The 18,626-nt window shown below is 37.8% G+C and overlaps 2 protein-coding genes and 3 long non-coding RNA genes across 6 annotated transcripts; 4 read left to right on the forward strand and 1 right to left on the reverse strand.

Annotated features, from left to right (window-relative positions):
• Positions 1-947: 947 nt before the first annotated feature.
• LOC123477396 lies at positions 948-1,849 on the forward strand. Of its 2 annotated transcripts, none has more exons than XM_045180730.1 (3): positions 948-1,081; positions 1,327-1,527; positions 1,589-1,849. In XM_045180730.1, the coding sequence occupies exons 2-3, from the start codon at positions 1,351-1,353 to the stop codon at positions 1,841-1,843; spliced, it is 432 nt and encodes a 143-aa protein (XP_045036665.1). In that variant the 5' UTR covers positions 948-1,081; positions 1,327-1,350; the 3' UTR covers positions 1,844-1,849. The 2 variants fall into 2 exon arrangements, with proteins under 2 accessions (XP_045036665.1, XP_045036664.1); XM_045180729.1 differs by having other exon boundaries at positions 952-1,081; positions 1,276-1,527.
• On the reverse strand, positions 1,556-4,981 carry LOC116926184. The gene is made up of 3 exons (XR_004395893.2): positions 2,552-4,981; positions 2,268-2,402; positions 1,556-2,207 (listed from the first exon to the last, which is right to left on the reverse strand). It is a non-coding gene; the product is annotated as an uncharacterized LOC116926184 (long non-coding RNA).
• Positions 4,982-8,630: 3,649 nt separating this feature from the next.
• Positions 8,631-9,229, forward strand: LOC116918459. The gene is made up of 3 exons (XR_006652602.1): positions 8,631-8,662; positions 8,747-8,899; positions 8,971-9,229. It is a non-coding gene; the product is annotated as an uncharacterized LOC116918459 (long non-coding RNA).
• A 5,467-nt stretch (positions 9,230-14,696) lies between these two features.
• On the forward strand, positions 14,697-17,466 carry LOC123477377. Its single transcript, XR_006652576.1, has 3 exons — positions 14,697-14,770; positions 17,313-17,375; positions 17,434-17,466. It is a non-coding gene; the product is annotated as an uncharacterized LOC123477377 (long non-coding RNA).
• Positions 17,467-17,535: 69 nt separating this feature from the next.
• Positions 17,536-18,166, forward strand: LOC123477446. Its single transcript, XM_045180785.1, has 3 exons — positions 17,536-17,663; positions 17,737-17,899; positions 17,970-18,166. Exons 1-3 carry the CDS (start codon positions 17,562-17,564, stop codon positions 18,164-18,166), a joined length of 462 nt encoding a protein of 153 aa, XP_045036720.1. The 5' UTR covers positions 17,536-17,561.
• The last annotated feature ends 460 nt before the right edge of the window (positions 18,167-18,626 follow it).

Here is an 18,626-nt window from a genome sequence, read left to right on the forward strand (position 1 = left end):
GTTGAAACCTGCTGCTCGCGATTGACTAGTTTTCTCTGGCTTACGAATTGATAGGGAGCTATTCCGCTTGAGGAATCCTATCATCCAATCTTGCGAAGCAAATTCTTTTTCTGTCCAATTCTTTGGCACTACTATTTCCTTTGCAATTGCGAATGAGTACGCTAATTGGCGTGTTTCTCTAGTGCTGAGTCCATGATTGATGAGTGCATAATCCTTTAAATAGTTGCCCAATTCAACTTCAAGTTTCGCAGGGATGATTTGGCTTGAATGTTGAAGCTTTTTCACTTCCCTTGAGGGGAAAAGGTCATTTGAAGAATGTCGTTTACTGTAGAAACCAACTGTTGCATGTTTCAGGCCAAATTGTTAAGCTGCTTTTCTTATTGTTAATCTGCCGGACAAAACTACACTAACTGCCTTATGCAATAGGTCTTCAGATACACTCTCAGTTTTCAGGGGATATTCTAACCCTCTACGACCGATATTCCATCTTCGAATACCCTTGCTTAGAACAGAACTATAATAGGTTCAACCCTATTCGAAAGCATCGAATACCCATAGAAGAACCCTATGCGAATTCGATTACCGCTCGAATCCCCCGGCATTCCAAGGACAAAGAGTGGACGCATGCCTCACCCCTCTATTCTAATAGAATAGGGGGGGGGGGGGTGATGAATTTTCTTTTAAAGAAAATACCCGATTAATGGGCCGTATACGTACGATCGGTAATACACTTTGCCATCCGAAAATTTATCGCATTTATTTGTAAAATAACACTTGAAAAATTATTTGGGAAAAAGACTCGTAAAAAGATCTGTTTATATATAATCATGATCATGATTATGATGCTGTGCACAGCAACGTTTCATATGTATAATTGATTATCAAATATTTGTTAACATTGATGAAATTTGGCAAACAGCATGACGCTTAGTTATTGAGGCTGTCATTGGAGACTATGAGTTAGTATTTGTGAGATCTTTAATGGATTCAGGCCCCATCTCAACTCTTACTGCAGAAGAATTGCAGTTTCGTTTCCAGTCAAGTAACATCCTTCCAGCTGTGATTTCTGACAAATTGTTCGGTAAGCAATATACCAATAATTTTATCTTGTAAGTCTGTCAATTTTCGATGTTTGTTTTGTGTGATACCCACTATTTTACCCATCTTAAATGTCTGAAAAATCATTCAAATGTTTCGTGTGCTTAGCTATAGTGAGAGGTACTTTTTCCAAACTTACGAATCACTTACGTCTCTTTCATGGATTCCTAAACTCAGCTGCTGACATTGACGGACAATGCCTTATTTGTTTAAATGAATCAAATGTAGAAGGACTTGGACTTGGGCCACAAAATGAAACTGCTAAATTACGTTAAAACAATCAAACAACTTCAAGAGCAAGAGGAATTGGCCAATGTTGTCATTGTTGATCCCGGACCGATTTTAGAAATTGAGGCAGTTGTTAACGAAAATCAATTATTAGACATAGTTGTACCTGCTGAACCTTCAAACAACAACGGAACCTCCAACGTAAATATATTTACACATATAGTTAAAATTAATTTCAACTGAATATTTTTATTATTTTCAGAGAGATGTTAACGTCATCGAAATTTTAAACGAAACTGACGAAGGAAATATGATTGTTGGACCCTATATGGAACGCCTTGAGGCTTTCATTACCGAAGTCGAGAGGATAACAATTGTCCAGATCCTTGTGAACAACTTGGTGACAAAGAATGGCAAACTTGATTTGTTTCCACCAACAGAACAAAGAACCACGTGCTTTAATCGCTTTAATCTGTCTTTCTTATATTTTGACGTGTTCTCAATACAGATTACTTGAGTATTATCTTCTGTCAGTTCTGTTTTATTTAATGCTTTAATTTTGAATCCAGTGTTTGGTTTTATCTGAGCTATACGTATAGGTCTAGATATCGAGACGGATGCTGGAATCTTCTAATAGAAGAGGAAAGTATTCTATTAGTAGCATGTCAATTCTAGAATAGGGGTTAGAATACCCCCCGAATACACTCTATGCTAAGGGTATTCGAACCCCTATTCTAGAACATATATGCTACTAATAGAATACCCTCCTGTACTATTAGTAGCAAAAACCAAATCGCTACTAGTTCGAATACCCCTCGAATACCCCAAAAAGAATGAGAGTGCAGGATTGTTGTAGATTTGCGAACATAACTACGGGGCATCTGAAACAAAGAAAACAATATTAATTTTTATAAGTTAACGTGGAAATTGGAATAGCTTACTTCACGCAGCAAGAGAAAATTATAATGAGAATTGTTCATCAATGATGCTAGGTGCCTCACACATATAAAATTCTGCAGTTTCTGTGTGGAAATATCTGCCAGTTAACTCGTCAGCAATCCAGAAAGATAAAAGCCCTGGAAAAATTATTAGAGGACTTGATGATAATACCATTTCAATAGGCAATCAAAAAATTTTAGGTAAAAGTCATCTAGTACTAATGGCCACAATGTTTTTGCATGTTGGCTATATGCATTTTTCTACAACAAAACTGAATTGTGCATACCTGTAGCTAAATTTATGGTAACCTATGTAACATGGTACACACGGCTGTCCAGTTTTACCCTATTACTGTCCAGAAATTTCGAAAATTTAAAACTAGTATTGTAGATAACATGACAAAAAAAAATTTAATAAAAATGTGGGAGGTGCATGGAGGTAAGATTGATATTTTGTGTTTAATTTTTTGAACATCTGGCTACAACTGTTCAAAATATGTGGGAAATGGCGGGATTGTCTAAGGTGGGTCCGATCTCCCCTAGCAACAGCAACAATTTGTCTGCTTCTACTCCAAAACTTTCGTAGCCCTTACTAGTACGGGAGGGTGGGGCTAGTTGGTATTATTTTGTATTTCTTCTCTCGTTTCTTTAATTTGTCATATTTCGATACCCGAAAAGTTCTAAAAGAAAGTTCAGATAGCCAGCTTTCTCGGGGTTTCTTTATTTGATCTATGTTAAAGAATTCATATCGAAATCAACGTTCAAAAAAATTGTCTACATGCCCCTCGAACGGGGTAAGTTGGAAGTGGTGGTGGGGTAAGTTAGCCCAATGTATTTCAAATGGGAATTTCAGTCAAATGTTGATGTTTTAAACGAACTAGAATAACATTACAATAAATGAAATTCTGTAGTTATTTCAGAGTGGGAAACTCAGAAATCAGTTGTGATAGCTTACAAAAAGATAAATATACTTACAGTACCCACCAAACTATTAGGTACACCCCCCTTTTTTCAGTGCATTCTTATGGCACTACGTGTCTTAGAAAAAATGCAATAACTCTTGAACCGCTTGGGCTAGATTTTTTGCCTTTTTTCCCTGATTATTTTCATTTTCGCATCGCATATTGCATATTTCATTGTTTATTTTCTAATGAAACTAAGATTAAAATTGAAACCATATTCTGTGAAAGCTGGCGGCTGGTAGCAACAGCCCGAATCTTGCAGTGCCTCTGGTGGCGACATCGCCAGTTTTGATTTTGCCGTAAAAATGTTGAGGGGTGTAAACTTCGGGGTATAGAGAAGGGTTCTTTTAGTTGGTTTGACTGTAAATCATAGTATAGAGTGAAGAATTGTGCATCTTCTGGCACAAAGAAAAAGATTTCAGCTTTATTTTTAGTATTTTTTGTATATTTTTGAAAACGCCGTATTTAACACGGCGCATATGGGGGAAAACGGGGTGTACCTAATAAACTGAACGATACCGTAGCGCCGTGGAGGTTAATCCTACGACGACTTCATGTGTATAAAAAATGTAGATCATCATTAGATCTACTCAGGGAAAAAAGGAAAAAAATCTAGCCCAAGCGGTTCAAGAGTTATTGCATTTTTTCTAAGACACGTAGTGCCTTAAGAATGCACTGAAAAAAGGGGGGTGTACCTAATAGTTGGGTGGGTACTGTAAATGAAAAAATCTAAAAATAATATAGATTTGCATGTATTATGCATAAGCCGACATGCCCCATGTTGCAATGTATCAACTAACCCCAACCCTGGGTTTATTCAAATAATAATATTTATAAGTCTTTATAATTGATTAAAACCAATCCATTGTGACAGTTCAAGAGAGAACACAATTTTCTAAAATACTTATATTTTTCAAAAATTATATGCATACCAAGAAAATATATAATTGATGAATACTAAGCAAGAAACTGTTGTTTATTTGACGCAAAAAATTTCGTTGTTTTCTATTTCCTAAACTATTTGAGATAAAGCTACAAAACTTTGCACAAATGTGCGGACGATAAATAATAAATATAAAACGGACCACGAATAATTTCAATAAAATCTCTTGAACATAGTTCTTAGTTCTTCTAAATTAAGAATTGTCTACTTGCCCTCCTGCCAACTAGCCCCATTCTACCCTAATTGGATGGGTTACAATATTTTGGGATTGGCGACCTTTTTAATAATGTGCGTATTAAACACTATAGCAATTTTATGTGTGACTGTTTCGAATTACCGTCGTCTCCTTAGGCCTACTGACGTCGAATTTTCAGTCTCCATTCAAACTCTTGTATCTTGAGTATTTCTCGCCCACTTCACTCGCCCTTGATCAAACTTTGTTGTTTGAGAATCCGTGATTTTGGTGTTAACCAAGTTTTATTATTCTGCGGTCTGTAAAAACTTCGTCATTAAGTGATCGTGTTGCCATGGTCTAACATTAGAGGTCCCAGAACTGTCGTCTGCTAGGCCTGTTTTGGGCTGTTCGTCTGCTTTTTCCGTGGACAAATTTTGGGGCACTCGCTAGGGGCGCTGACTACCCGGATCAGTCATAACATTCCCTCCATAACGTTGTTAACAATGGGGAAAGTAGTCGCTTGTGACTGTTTTTCGCGCTGATTTCTTTTGTATTAAAAATTAAAAAAATTTACTATACCAATAAAGGGAACCTGAATCAATTCCTCTTTGTATTGTAATAGTTTCTAGACTGTGTATTTGCCAGTAAACTAACTCTACTTAAGACGATACAACCATGCACTTATATACCAAAAGATTGAAGGTTAAGAAGGGAGGGGTTTACAATAACTTTTACTTTTATCATAAACTATTATCCGCAGGGAAGGTTGCATTCGTGACGACCTTCTTGCTGGGAGGGGCTGCTGTTGCTGGGAGAAGTTGCTGCGGTCTATTACATTCCTTCTGTAAGAAGAAATTGGTCCTCCAATTTTCCTCTTTTTCTTCTGATTTTCCTCTTCTCCTTACTTCTCTTCGGCATGTGGCGTGACAATGGTTAGGTGAAAACTTGTTTTTACCTGTCACCTATTTTCTTTCCTTCACCGTTATTCTTGTTTGTTGGGCTATAGTATGAGGCACAAAATACAAGATATGTTTCCTGTACCGTTATTCACTGTCTTTAGGATAATAAAGTGTTAGTTAATAATTGATGGTCTACGTTCCTTTTTACTGGAATGCTACTACAGATTTCAATCATTTTTTTTTCTTGTATGCTTTTCTTCTCTTTTCTTCCTTTAGTTCTTTCTTGACGCTCTTTTACGCCGGTTCTTTGTTTTCCTGTCTTCGTTCGTTTTTGTGTTTGCTTGTTATTGCTTGCTATTATTATATTTTTTTTTAGGCTAGTTGTTTTTAGATTCAACTTCTGTTGAGCATCTGCAAAGGTCTTCCCATACCATTCCATAACCCACAACGTAAGTGCACGTCGTGTGTTTTCCTGTGCATTTGCGAGCTTGATCGGATTCCCAGTTTTCTTCCATAATAGGGTAAATACGTTGTTTCGGCGCGCTTCGTTGAGCTGGGCGTGATTGTGTGGGTCTTTCCATGGTAAAAGGTGTAGGAGCCGTCATCCTAGTGAATGGTTGTTCTATTTTTTCTTCTGGTGGTTGATTGCTTGAATTTGCGATCATTGAAGTTAATTCGTGTGCTTCTTCCATATTGATTCCATATCGTCTTAATCTTCTAGTTTGGCGAATTTTTTTCATGATTCTTGTGAAAGGGTCACAAATGATCAATATGCGTAGGCATACGATGAATATAATGAATCCGATAATAGATAGGATAAGAATTTTTAATGTGTCGAACCATGAGAACATGGTTCTTGTCTGATTATCCTGTTTTTCTGACATCACTATGTCAGAAACTGATTTTAAATTTGATTCCTGCATTAGGCCTACTAAATCGTTTAGGATATTCAATTGCTCCATTTCCATTGTTTCATGCGCTGGATGGCTCTTCAAACTGTAGTCGAAATCATTCAAGTGCAACTCTTCGAACTCTGTGATAAGGTCTAAGTTCGGCATGTGAATGCTTGCTTTTTGTTTTACCCACTCTCCGTCTGTTGAATTATGTTCCCAGGTGTGATGGAATCCATTTAAATTTACCAAATGAGTTTTCCAAAAGCAATCGGAATATGGATTTATGGACCATCCATCTACTCCAATTGTGCAGTTTTTATCTTCATAGGTAAAGAATGGTTGAAATCCACATTTGGATTCTTTTGCGGAGATGAAAATTCGTTTTGTTTCACATGGTTGAAGTGTCATCTGTTGTCCGAAGCCTTGCAGTCTCGTACAGATGGGTAATCCAAGCGCTGAAGCAGCAACAATTCCGTTACTTTGAGCTAGAATCACCGCTTGAGTTTTCTTTATCAATGATAGTTGACAATATACGTCGCGGATTTCTTTTGCAAGTTTGTTTTCGTGTTCTGTTTCTATACTTATTTTATATTGCTAATGCATTTTTGAAATTTCGAACTTAATTTTGTCACTGAATTCTTCTATATTTTGGGGTAGACCGCTTTCTGTTTCATTTTTTATTGGTACCTCCGGTACTTGTTCTAGTGTTAAAGATGCTGCCTCATTTCTTGCTGAGATGTTTTTTCAGTGTCATCAATAATTTCCATTATTGCATCTTCTATACTGGTGTTATTTTTCGTAACTGGAGGATCTTCTATTTTTTAAGTTGTTGTGGGAGGTGTTGTTGAATTGCTTATTAATTCAGTTGTTGTTGTCGCTATAGTTGTTGATGATAGTACAGTGGACGTGGTTTCAGTTGTAGTTGATGGCAATGTAGGTTCAGTACTTGGAGTTGTAGGCCAAGTGGTTGTAGTTATTGGCTCAGTAGTTGTAGTTGTAGCTGTGGTAGTTGTAGGCAGGGTGGTTGTAGTTTTAGGCTTATATGTTGTAGTTGTAGGCTTTGTTGTTGTAGTTGTAGGCGTAGTAGTTGTAGTCGTAGACTTTGGTGTTGTAGTTGTGGGCGTAGTAGTTGTAGTAGTAGGCTTATTTGTTGTAGTTGTAGGCTTTGTTGTTGTAGTTGTAGGCTTTGTTGTTGTAGTCGTAGGCTTAGTTAAGTGGTAGTCGTAGGCTTAGTTGTGGTAGTCGTAGGCTTAGTAGTTGTTATAGGCCTAGTTGTCGGTGGTGTACTTTAACGGTCGTTTTTATGGCTGTTGTGGCTATTGCTGTTTTAATTGTGGTTGTGCTTAATTTTGTAGTTGGTTTTACTGTCGTTGTGGTGCTTGAAGTAGATGAAATAGATTTTTGTGTGGTGGGCGTGGTTTAGTTTTCGTTGTTTGCTTTACTTTCTCTTTTGAGAAGAGGAGGTATAAGTGGGAGTTGTGTTCCGTCCGATGATTGTTGAGTGTGAAGCGCTATAATGGCTGCTGCTGAAAGCGTCCGTATTTGGTGCGGGTTTCGATATTCGAAGTTAAACTGTTGTTTTCTACTTGAACCGTGGCAATGTCCTAAACGGAGACGTCCTACTTTTAGTGTGAGACATTTTCTGTCTGACACCGGTGAATGTAGGCCAATTCTGTCTGTTGCCAGGAGCTGTCCTGTGTGTTCGAAAGTGCCCCAAATTGAACAGGTGTTGGCGCATTCCTGTAGAATAAGCATCGTTGTGTTTGCCTTGACGCAAGCATTAGTGTTGAACGGTCTCATGGTGAAATCAGACGTATACTCGAAAGCTTGTCCTTTTGTAGTTGCTTTACTGCAGTTTCTTACGGATACTTGTGATTGCACCAGGGGATCGCTACTTGTGATAAACGTTTTTAGTTCTTCTTGACATTTTGTCTAATCTGTGTCACAATCTTCCATGGTTAGTTGTTTTTTGAGACCATGATGTGTGACACATTTCCCGTTTGGATATTGGCCATTTTTTAACAACCCCCAGGCGATCATGTCCCAGATGATATTTCCACTGCCATGATTTGCTTTCAAGATACCGCCAAATATGGGTGAGTTGGTTGTGGTTGTAATTGCTCTTCGTTGTTCTAATCGGACTTCTTGAATATCCTACAATGTTACGTCGGGAAAATTTTCTATAACATCCGGATTGGTATTTATTGTTTGAAAGAACCACTGCTGGTTTTTTCTGGTATCTCCTTCCAAAGCACACTTTTCCAATTTTAAGGTTTACCCCTACGGTAAGACACATTTCTGATTCTTGGGATATTAGGTAGCTGTTCTCTTTTTCTAGAATCCATCTCGTTGATTCCTCTGAACAGGCTGCAGCAAATACGTAGTCGTGTGTTGTCTCCGTGATGCAGATATGAGTATTTTGTACGCGTATCGTTTTGGTCGACAATGTACTCAAATTTCGATCCTGATGGGAGAGGGTCGTCCTTTGAAACTGTACGTTGTCAAAGGGTTTCTGCTTCCGGACTCGTAAGTAATGTATATTGTTGCACCCTTTTGGACGATTTTTCCATCTTCCTTGATTATCTTTGGTCTTCTATGTGCCAATCTTAGAAGTCCCCAGGCGTATGAAATACTGTAGAGGCGAATCCCAAGTTTTTCGTCTTCGACTTGGGTGTCGAAAAGAAAGTGCACTTCTTGAAGAAGAGAACTTTGTGGTCTGCATTTGTACAACTCTCTGTAGTCTTCACACACGGGTGTGGCAAGGTTGGTATTTTTAATGCATGTTGCGATTGTGTTCTTGAACATTTCATACAAAATTTTTGTTGTTTCTACAGGAAACGTGAAGTACGTTAGAGGGATTCAAACCACTTTATATCCTATTGATACGATGTCCTTATCTGGTTTGTTAAGAAAAGATATTTCAATCTGTCGACTGGTGTCGTAAAGGCGGCTGGAGTTATCCGACTCTGGTTCTCGAGGAATTTCCAGGTATCTTTTTCCTTTTAGTAACGTATGAGTGTATGAACTGTTGGTTGTTCTTTCTCCCCAAACGATCGTATTATGATTTTGGATGAATTGTCCTTCCTGTTGGGTGGTGTTTAGTAATCCGAAAGGGCTTTCGATTGGACTATCTGGTTTCTCCTGACGTTGCGTTATCTGTTCCGCTATACAGTTGAGCGTTTGGTATTCCTTGATGGCTTACCATTTACCTTCTCCTGTAGGAGTGGCTGTGACCCGTCGGTCCGGTTTGCATGTTATTGTCGCCACATTTTTTATCGTTGACCATCCGCCAGCATTCCAAAGGGGTGATTATTATTGTTTCTTGGGAATAAACTGTATCGAAGGATCCGATCCAGAACGATCCGGTTATTTTATTTGTTTTAGTCCACTGTCAACATGTCCATCCTTTCCAAGTGGCTGCTGGTTTTTGCTTGGTTACTAAGGTGTAAGTAGTTGGTATCCTTGGTAAGTGTTGTGTTTCTGGTTTTTCATTGTCACAGTAGTAAGGCAATTCGAAGTCTAGGATTCCTCGTATTTTCATGTTGTTACAATCACAGACGGATGCATAGATAGGGTAAGTAGGGTTAAGTGAATGAAGGAGGCAAAGAAGGAAGAGTAATGTCTGCATCGGTGAAAAATGAAAATGTTTAGTAACCCGGTCCTTGATATCGTCTTCTTAAGTGGTATTGGTTATTCGTTATAGGATACGGTAAAGGTTAGGTATTGTATGGTTTGTTTGTTCTTTTGGTTCTCCTTCGTTCCTGCGTGGTTTGATGTTCATCTTCACTGGATGTATCAGCTGCTGCTTCCTTGGTCGGCCTGGTCGGCGTTGGTGAATTACTGGTCGTCATTGGGCTTTAACATTTTCTGGTAGGTTTTGTAGTATTTCTTCTTCCTCAGTTGTTTCTTGCTTTCTTGGTATGTAAAGTTTGAGACGGTTGGTATGTACGACAGATTTCAGTTTTTTGTTTTCAGTGTGCTGGATCTCGTCGTTGATATCCGAGAAGCTTCTTGAAATTTGAAATGGTCTGTTCCATCGATTTATGAAGTTTCCTGCTGCTGGTGGCGCCTTCAGTAATACGTAGTCACCTATGTTGTATTTAATAATTTTCGTGGTTACGTCGTAGTATTTTTTCTGTCTTGTTTGTGATTTGAAGAGATGTTCTCTTGCCAGTTTTTGAGCTTTTTCCCACTGCTGTGAATACACCATACTAGTATCTTCATAGGTCTTGTATCTTCTGTTAATCTTGATATCATTGGGCATTATTGGTTCTCGTCCGAAGAATAGAAAGAATGGTGTTTCTTGAGTTGAAGCTTGTTTTGCTGTGTTGTAAGCAAAAGTAACGAACGGAAGGTATTTGTCCCAGTTAGCAGCTTGGTCTGAGACATAACAAGCTAGCATGTCACAGAGAGTTCTATTGAACCTCTAAACTAATCCATCAGTTTGTGGATGATAGGCCGTAGTCCTTATTTGTTTGACTTTGAATAGTTTACACACCTCTTGTATCAGACTGGATAGAAAGTTAGTACCTTGGTCTGTTAGATCTACTTCTGGAAATCGATATTTGTAAATATTTTATTAACTAAAATCTTCGCAATTGTTTGGACAGTTTGATTTCTCATTGGAACTGTAAAAACAAACCTACTGGCATAATCTGATATAACTAATATATATCTATATCCCTTAGCGCTTTCTTGAATTAAGCCCACTATGTCCATTGCGATCCTTTCCCACCCGTACGGAAATTTTAGGTTGCCTCTTTTTTTTTGTAAAGTGGCTACCTTGCCACAAGCTGCTTTTCGTATTGGTATTCCAATTTGAACCTACGCGTCAAGTTCGCGGCACGTTACAGGAAACCCTTTACTTGAAATTAGGATGCCTGGAATATGGTAAGAAGAATCCCAACTTGCGGCATGCTGTTTTCATAGTCGAATCTCCCTAAAATTTATTATACGCATATATTCCTTTATTCTCAATGTTAAACGAATCGAAATAAAAACAATTTATTTTCCATTTTTTGGCGTTATCTTTTATTTTAATTTTAAGACATCGCGTTAAGGATAATGGTACAAATGGAAAACACAATGTTGGTGATCAATCTGTCTCAAAACTATTTACAAGGGCAGTTACAACATACGTTTCAGTTAATGAATTATTAAGAGCTATAACGCACTTTGAAACAATATCTTTGGGGTCATAAGCAGATAAGTTGCTGTCAACACCGACAATTTTAACTGTATGGCCAGGGAATGGGAAAAATTCAACGTTACCTATTTTCTTAGGAACATAGTCATCCTTCGATATGACTCCCAGTTTTTTTACCCATTATAAATGATCGCTGCCCGGTGGAAAACGAATCTATTAGTGCGATGGCACTAATCGCAAAAAAACATCCATCATTTAGTAACGCACAGTAATTATTTCTTTTCGGGGATTTTGTATAGCTCATTGTTGTGAATATTGAATTGGAATTCTGCACTTGGAACCTTGAGTAGAACCGACAACGATTCAATTGAGTAAAATCCATGTCAAAAGGCCAGGTATTCGCAAGAATGGACAATAGCGCTTTTTTTTCGCAAATTTCTAATTCCCGGTCAATCGGGGTACCCAAAAGTTGAATTGCTCCTTCGTTCACCAGAAATTTTTTTTCTACAAGCTCTTCTCTTGTATCGGCTGGCAAATGAAGCAGATCAATTAAAAGACTTGATACTGCTGGGGGGATAACTGCATCTTTTGACTTTAAAAGAGTGACAACTTCGTCTCGCACAGCATGCTTCAAAAGATAGGTATGTGCCATTTGTTCTGCCTGTGATTGAGTCCCATTACAAAGAGTAAGAAGTTGCCCGTTGAACCATTCCGGAATAAAAGTTAATGTTGTCCATAAACAGCCCCAGTCAAGAACCGATTGAGGTAAATGAACAAAAAAATGTACGTTTATTCCAACGTGTTCAACCCCGTAAAGTAGCCCCATATCTATGACAAATTTTTTAAAAAGAACTTCAATGTTTTTTACGTCTTTCACTGAAATGCGTTCTTGTAACAATCCATAAAGACCGTACATCAAGTTCGAAAAATGCTCGAAGTACACATCTACTAATAATCCTTCAAGAATTTGAAAAAATAGAGGCCGAATGCGCGAAACATTGAAGCTTTCCAGTTTGGAATGTCATCAATGTCCCCAGTAGACCGAGTAATTTCATAGGGAGGTTTGATTTTGCTAAGGCGAGCATTCACTATGGCCACCATGTTACCAATGTACCATGGTTTCTTTCGGTAAGGTGTGCCAAACCAGAGGCTTATCATTAGCTTAATGACGCCTTGGCAACAGGAATGCATGTATTCGGGTACACACGCCTTTACAAAATCAAAGTTTGGTAGATTTTGAAAGGGTGTGGGCCCTTTAATTCCATTTATACGCTTTCCTAGCTTAAGGGCATTGGTCGCATCACTTAGATGTTGGTCTAGGGTTCTTAGGCAAGGGATGGATTCGATGGAAGACAATGGGTAGACGCGGACATTTCCCTTCTTTCTAGGTACTCTAATTCCGGACGTTAAACAGAAATTACATCCAAATTCCCCATTAAACTGCGTAGTGTTCCAAACCAATGGCCTCGCCACCGTGTCAGTAGAAATCACCAATACACGAACTTTGTACCTTTTTTCATTAACGAAAAATCCTTCGGCCACAAGATTTGTTAGGTCCCTGATGGTGTCGTCAAAAAATGCTTCAGCCGGTGGCTTTTTGTTACCGTACCAGAGGGCAAAAAGAATCACGTAACTTCGTCTTATTTTATACGGCGCTTCGTTAATAATGCCCATCAGTGGCCAAAAACCAAACTTGCTGACCTATAAAAATCAGAATCGTTTATAATGGTGTCTATCTTGTCCATAGAAAATAATTTATAATAGTCCGTAATACGTTAAAACATCGGGCACCTTCCGTATTTATTTGTTAAGGTTATAGTACTGTCGTCAATTAATCCCTGTGCACACATATCACGGTAGAGGCCACCGGAATTAACATCACTTCGAATTTCAGGATCAACACTATTCCATTCTGACGGTGACGCTAGCCCATGATGCGTAACAAAATAAACTAGTTGCTGCTCGATCGGCAATCGTAAAATGTAGCATTGGCCATTCAATTGTCGAAGCTGTTTATGGCCACACGGTTGCACCTCATTGGGAATCCCGTTTGTGGTTACCAGAACCATTTGACAAAGTTTATGTTTACAGACATAAATCTTCTCAATTTGGGTCTTAAGATGACTGTATTTTGACAGTAGACGGTGTGAGCTTCGCAAACGGTTGTAGGTTGCATCAGTTGCAATTGTCAAAATATTTAGATGATGTTGTAAAGCCGTTTTGGTCAAACCGTCTCGAATATAAAAAGCAATGCTTAGTAACGGTAAGTAAATTGATGGTGCTAATTTATGTCCAAGCTCCTAATTTGGATTCAGAAAACTTAATATGAATGAATGAAAGATGAACGTAGTTGTTATCAGATGAAACATGCACTGTATTGAAAGTGGATACATCATCGCAGTGGGAATTATAATAATCATTTGCTTTGTCATCATGCATAAAATAATTTTTCTTCATCTTCATCCAGTTGGAATGAAGTGTTTGATCCCAACATCATAGTACCAGCCTCTACTGTATTCGACAGCTCAAGAGATTCACCTTCTGGAAGTACGTTACAATCATCCATTTGGTTATTTACCTGTATGAAAATGGCAAAATAAACCTTATAAGAACCATTTGATTTGGCAAACATTTAAGTTTTGGATATTACCTGGACAGAATCTTCGTTACTATTCACATTCAGGGATAAAGGTACGTTGAATCTCACAGATTGGCAAATGTTTTCTAACTCTTTGTCGGCCAGCCTTATTGCTTTCCTTTTATTTGTCCATCTCGATGAACCCCTTACCACACTGTTGTTTGCCATTTGTATCGTTCACGAGCCAAGGTATAGAATATAAGGGAAAAAAGCAACACAGTCCACTTGTCGAAATCAAAACAATCAAAGATTTTTTCGAATATTCCTATTTGTCTTGTATAGGTTTCAATAATAAACAGTTCGACATTGCCAGAAAAAAAAATTGGGGCAAAAAAAAATTTAAATAGTAGATACCACCAGAGTCATAGAACCCTGGTTGGTTCAGGCTGAGAGGAATCCCTATACCGCGTTTCGTTGGTCTGAATTTCTGAAATTTCGACGATTTTGGGGCGGGGCACAGTGTTGGAAACTAGAATCAGAGCCATCTATCGAGAGAAAACTGAGTTTTCGACGGCCATTTTGGACGCTTTTCCTATTGATGTAAGAAGCTGTAAGATGTAAAGAAGCTCTAGAAATTCGGGATTGGCGCCAAAATGGTTGGCAATTGTGCTGTTCCACATTGTAATTCAACATACTATTAAAGTGCGCAAATAAAAAGTGGAATTGCTCTGTTCTCCGTCCCAAAAACAGCCGTAGGATTATGGCAACAGCAAATACCGTCAATCGTTTTGACGAACAATTCTCGTATTTGGACGCGTCATTTTGACGAGAATGGCATAAAAAGTGTTTCATGCGTTTAAACGATGGGTTTTGAAGGAAGGAGCCATTCCGAGATATTTCCTGACACCCAGTAGGGGAGGGTGGGGCTAGTTGGTACAATTTTTTTAATTTCTTCTCTGGTTTCTTTAATTTTTCATATTTTGACACCCAAAAAATTGTAAAAGAAAGCTCAGATAACCAGCTTTCTCGTGCTATTTTTTAATTTGATCTACGTTGAAGAATTCATATCAAAATCAACGTTCAAAAAGCTAAAAAAAATTTGCCTACATGCCCCACTAACGGGGTAAGTTGGCAGTGGTAGTGGGGTAAGTTGGCCCCTTGTATTTCAAATACGGATTTCAGTGAAATGTTGATGTTGTAAACAAACTAGAATAACATTACAATAAACAAAAATCCTATAGTTATTTTAGAGTGGGAAACTCAGAAATAAGTTGTGATAACTTACATAATGATTAATAGCCTTAAATGCAAAAAATAAAAAATAATATACATAATTCAGGCAAACATTTCACAGGTGAACTTCGTATAAAGTGAAACACCTAAAATGTGCCAAATTTTGGCCTCTAATGCATACCACTGTTCACCATAAGTCATATCTATAGCAAACATTCGACTTACAATTCCCTGACATTTTGACAGGCCATGTACTATACATATGCATGTATAATGCCTATGCCGACATGCCCCATGTTGCAATGTATCAACTTGCCCCAACCCGGGGTTTGTTTTAAAAAAAATTTTTATTACTCCTTTATAATTGATTAAAGCAAATCCATTGTTACAGTTCAATAGAGGACAGAATTTTCTTTAAAACTAATATTTTTTAAAAATTATATGCATACCAAGAAAAGATAAAATTGATGAATACCAAGCACGCAACTATTGTGGATTTGACGCAAAACATTTCATTATTTTCTATTTCCTAAACTATTTGGGATAAATTTATAAAACTTTGCACAAATGTGCGCACGATAAACATCTTTGACTATGAATTATTTCAATAAAACCTCTTTCACACAATTCTTCTAAATTAGGAATTGCAAACTTGCCCTCCTGCCAACTAGCCCCACTCTCCCCTAAGCATACAATTCTTTTCAATGGTGGTTACACCTTTTGAAAAGTATACTTTTCTATTACGTTCATTAATGTAATAATGTGATTATAATGCTTTATAATCACGCCTTGTAACTATTTCTCTATCAGATAAATAGGTTCCAAGCGGGTAGTTCGCGCCCCGAACACCCTGGGTAGTTCGCGCCCCGAACACCTTTTCCCTAGCAAATGGATGGCCAATTAAGCACGTGAAGCGGGTTATTTGTTCCCTAATAGTAAGCCTTAGATACGTAATTGGATGGTGGGAGGGAAATTACGTGTTTTCTGAGCTAGGCTTCGCTTGTGAATGTTCGTCTGTAGCAGTGTCTGTACACTGCTGCCGGATAATCAAATACTTCGTATTGATTATCGAATGGTTTACGAACCATTCACTCCATAGAAAAGTGTTAACTTTTCAATGGTGGTTACACCTTTTGAAAAGTATACTTTTCTATTACGTTCACTAACGTAATAATGTGATTATAATGCTTTATAATCACGCCTTGTAACTATTTCTCTATCAGATAAATAGGTTCCAAGCGGGTAGTTCGCGCCCCGAACACCCTGAATTAAAAGTGGCAAACTAAGGAACCCTTTTTTTTTTTTTTTTTTTGTTTTTGTTTGAGCCCATGACTATAACACGCGGCTTAGTTCCTGACTGTTAACAGGCAACTGTGTTGGAGCTCATGACTTCCCACATGCAGCTCAGTTCCTGACTGTCAACAGGCAAGTGTGTTTGAACTCATGACTTTGAACATACAACTTCGCTCATGACTATAAACATGCAGCTGTTCAACAATTCACCAACGACGTGCAGTTCAACTTTTCCTCAATTAACGAACCAGTTCTTAAAGGGCATTTAGTTCAAAACTATACACATTCGATTGGTTGGTTGGTTTGTGGCTAATTAGTTTGTAAAAGGCTCATGACTTTCATGCAGCCAGACTTTCATGCAGCCAGCGGTAAAACGTGGTGTTGGAAGTTTGACCGATTCTGACACACACACACGAACGTCATACACTCATACATGTGCATCCAAATTATTGTCCCGAGGTATTTTATCAAGCTTGTTGGACATCTTTTAACTCGTTATTGCTGTCTGGGACACCTTCGGTGAATCCAAGTAGCTTTGCTCGGCATGCTGCTAAATCTTTTTTTTTTTTTTTTTGATAGTGTCCCCCAGTCGTCTTCGAAAAATGGTGTTGCCATTGTGACACTTGGTGGCGTTGATGATCCGCGTTGGGAATTGACTTAGAAAGTGTCACTAATTGGAAAACTATGAATTCTTCTATTCTTTATGGAAAAACTTTTTTGAGTTTCACGTGCAGAAAATTACGTGTTTTCTGAGCTAGGCTTCGCTTGTGAATGTTCGTCTGTAGCAGTGTCTGTACACTGCTGCCAGATAATCAAATACTTCGTATTGATTATCGAATGGTTTACGAACCATTCACTCCATAGAAAAGTGTTAACTTTTACAGTATGGAGTGGAATTGCCCAGTTACCAAGTAATTTTTATTGAGATGAAACTTCCCGACAACCATTACAAAGCATTTGCAATGTGAATAGGAGAAACAATTCAATAGGTAAAAATCAGTTCTGTAGTTGGATTTACACATGCTAAGCAACATTTCAATTATTTAGCAAACCCTACTGTCGATGAAAAGTGCAGGAAGCCTAAACAAAAAGAGTAATTTTTGAATTTCAAAAATGATGTTATGTTATATTAAGACATTGTTACATAAATAGTTTCTTATGATTTGGCCACCCCCATGGAAGTTGTTCCAGATGAGAACCTTTCAGTTGAAAAGCAGTTACCAGCTATGGCTAAACAACCTGCATCAGTAGTCGTAGAAACAATACCGACACTACCAGTAAGCATCGTTATCAATGTTAAATTAGCTTCTTTTCATATTTATTTATCAAAACCAATTCTTGTTTTCATAGACAATGGTGAAATTGATGCCGATGGATGATGTTCAGGATCCGAATACCTCAAATGAGTCAGAATTGAACATTACAACTGAAGAAACCGTTAATGAAAATGCAGAAATAAAACTTTCACAACTAGCTCACACCTCAAGTACTGCTCAATCATCTTCAACTACAGGTACCAGCATCCAATAATCGTGATATGTCGTTACTGACATAAATCATCATCTCTTTTCGTTCTTTTCCAGATGAGAGTATATGGAACTTCAAACCAAACTTGATCACGTATTTCACATTGGTGTCCCAAATGGAATTACCTGACGGTTGGATATGGTCATTCAACCAAGCCAAAAACGCCATACTTTGCATTTACACGGACCCATTATCTAACGGGAGGAATTTGTTTGATTCAGACAAATGTTCATCTTTCACGTCCATTTCATGATATTCCATCAATACACAAGTATACCGTACGTTGTCATACAAAAACTTACCGTGAGGTCCATCGCTTGCGTTCGTCACATCTCCCAAAAGGAAATAAATAGAAACCACTTTTTATTCCAGAGCCAACCAGCTTCTGTTAAGTGTCAAAGTTCTCCTACGCACTAAGAGAATCTCAATGAGCAATTGTTTCACCAACAAACCGTAATATTAATTATTCACTATACACCAATTATCTGAGTATAAATGTCTGTGAAAACTTAATAACATGTTTGTTTAGTTTGCACTGGTTTAATTTAACTTTCCGAATTTAAAAATCGACATAATGTGTAAACAAACAATTTAAGAATTCGTACTCTTTAAGAAATTCTATATCATGCAAGTTGTTGACAAAAAAAACGATAATATATATGATAAAAAATTAGAGGAAATAAATTGCATGTTATTATTCAATACCTACCGAA

Source organism: Daphnia magna, unplaced genomic scaffold (genome assembly GCF_020631705.1).
Source record: "Daphnia magna isolate NIES unplaced genomic scaffold, ASM2063170v1.1 Dm_contigs021, whole genome shotgun sequence".
Taxonomy (NCBI): Eukaryota; Metazoa; Arthropoda; class Branchiopoda; order Diplostraca; family Daphniidae; genus Daphnia; species Daphnia magna.